At 35.2% G+C, this 2,240-nt stretch overlaps 1 protein-coding gene across 1 annotated transcript; it reads right to left on the bottom strand.

Annotated features, from left to right (window-relative positions):
• On the bottom strand, positions 1-1,866 carry LOC100806820 (40S ribosomal protein S15a-1). Its single transcript, XM_003538907.5, has 4 exons — positions 1,731-1,866; positions 1,387-1,527; positions 1,125-1,285; positions 1-293 (listed from the first exon to the last, which is right to left on the bottom strand). Exons 2-4 carry the CDS (start codon positions 1,517-1,519, stop codon positions 195-197), a joined length of 393 nt encoding a protein of 130 aa, XP_003538955.1. The 5' UTR covers positions 1,520-1,527; positions 1,731-1,866; the 3' UTR covers positions 1-194.
• Between the last annotated feature and the right edge of the window lie 374 nt (positions 1,867-2,240).

Here is a 2,240-nt window from a genome sequence, read left to right as displayed (position 1 = left end):
TGGAATGGAAAAAAAGTGATTAGAATGACCAAGTCGTTTTCACAAACAGTAAAATGCGCATGCTAGAATAAGGAAATAATAATAATTAAAACTCCTGCTCTCTATAACTTATGGCGCTAGCAAACTAGCACATGGTCCATCAAAACTGGTGAATCTCAAACTTCATCGGAGCGAACCTCAAACAAAAAGCAAGCCTAGTAGAAGAAACCCAACACTTTACCACCAACATTCTTTCTCCTAGCCTCTTCATGATCCATGATACCAGCAGAGGTTGTCAAGACAATATACCCAAACTGCATCATTTTGAGCAACCAAAGTTTAGGGGCAAACAGGAGAAACCATATGCATACAAGAGAATAACGGACAACATAAAGTTTAATCACAGATAGGTTAGCAATTTCACATCTACACAACTTAATATACATCAAAGTTTAAAAACAATACGAGCAAATTTTATCAAAGAACAAGCAAAAACCAATTTTCAACAACTTACTATACAAATTCTACAAGTACTTCAATTTACAGAAGAAATATTCTTATTTTGCTGTCCTGGAAACAACAATACCTCATACAGATACAGGTTGGCATTCTTTAAATTTAAGGTACTTTTTTTGGTGCATCTCTTCCCTTTGGAAGGAGAGCTTAAGACACAATTTCAAGAAAGCTCTTGAAGACAAAGGTAGCTTTTTTGCTAATGAACAAAAGCTAATTGACTACTTTTAAAGATAAAAGATTAAAAATAAAACAGGCCAAACACTATAACCTACAGAGAGCCATTATAACTATATAACCAATGTATAAATGAAGAAACACTTACACCAACAAAAAAAGATTGCAACAATGAACATGTTGAATTTAACCATCTTAAATATACATTGGTGTCTAAAGTGAAAGCTTAAAGCAAAAGTTAGCTACGTTTAGGAGTGGTTAATTATTACATTTCTTAAAAATATTCTTCAATTGAAAGTAATTTTTTTAGGAGAAAAATAGACTGACGACAGCTGTAGTTTCTTCAAATTTACACAATACTCATGCTTTGTAATGTATTGCAAAGAATTAAAGAGGTAACTATATGGAAGACAAAGGCAAAGGTGTGATTGATCAGGGTTAGGTTTTAAGGTTACCTGTCTTGAGGGTAGTAGTCTTGCAGTCCAACCTTCAATCTCTTTGACACCAACATCAAAGCGAGGGCTAATAACCCCACACTTATTCAGCCGCCCATTCAATTCAACCACGATTTTCCCAGCCCTGTGGTCATCAACATACTCGAACTCACCAATGTACCCTACAAAGCACCACACCATAACAAAACATGCCAACAACACTAAAAAAATTCCTATTATATTCAATTCAAGGCCAAATTCATATTACATAACAAATCAATACCGTGCTTCTGCATGACCAATAGGAATTTTATGATGACCTTGGAGGATGGCCTAATCATGACCTGGCGCTTCCCGCGCTTCTCGGCGTTGTACATGCTCTTCAGAGCATCATTCAACACACTAACCCTCACCATTGTCAAAACTACAGCAAACAAAAATGCATATATGAATTATAGCGAACAATTACCACATTCAGTGGCTACTTAAAACCATTTTCCATGATACAACATAAAGCAGGAATAAAATTGCATAAAAGAATCTACATGGAGGTTGGAGTATACGACAGTGAAAAGAATAGAATAGCAATCAATCGGATCTAGTTTCGGAGTTGGAAGAAGATCTTACCGAGACTTTAAACTATCGATGAGGCGAAGGAGCTCTGGGTTACAGCCAAACCTTAATGTGTTTAGGGTTTTGCATAACATACATATCACGCCTTCTTCATCGGGTTCGCTTTTGGGCCCGCCGGACTGTGTTTTCAATGGACCTTGGGCCGTGCTTTTTTTTTCTTGTAACATGACACATGTCTGAGTTGATGGTTTATTTTTGCACCCATTCAATAAATTAATCAATTGTCTCTAATATAAATAAATGAATTATAATTACTAAACAGAGATTTATTCAAAATGATTTTATTTTGCAAAAGGAAAGGTAAATCAGACAAGAAAATGAAAAAATGGGTGATAAATTAATGCCTATGTTAGCATTCGCTTTCCTCGAATTTAGTATGTGTTTGTTTGTCTGTTCAGCACCTCTCAAACGGACGTTAAAGTAACAATTTGTTATTTCTCGGTGTTTTAGAATGAATGCCCACTAATTTATAGAATAGTATTTATCTACGTAAATATTGCGTAA

This window comes from Glycine max, chromosome 11, assembly GCF_000004515.6.
Source record: "Glycine max cultivar Williams 82 chromosome 11, Glycine_max_v4.0, whole genome shotgun sequence".
In the NCBI taxonomy this organism is placed as follows: Eukaryota; Viridiplantae; Streptophyta; class Magnoliopsida; order Fabales; family Fabaceae; genus Glycine; species Glycine max.
This window is presented reverse-complemented; position numbering and strand designations above follow the sequence as displayed.

Excerpts from the sequence above, each read along its gene's own strand:
- LOC100806820 (XM_003538907.5), bottom strand. The coding sequence starts at position 1,519 with ATGGTGAGGGTTAGTGTGTTGAATGATGCTCTGAAGAGCATGTACAAC. Across the intron at positions 1,286-1,386 it reads ATTGGTCATGCAGAAGCACG|GGTACATTGGTGAGTTCGAG; the intron begins GTATTGATTTGT and ends GGTGCTTTGTAG. Across the intron at positions 294-1,124 it reads GACTACTACCCTCAAGACAG|TTTGGGTATATTGTCTTGAC; the intron begins GTAACCTTAAAA and ends AAAATGATGCAG.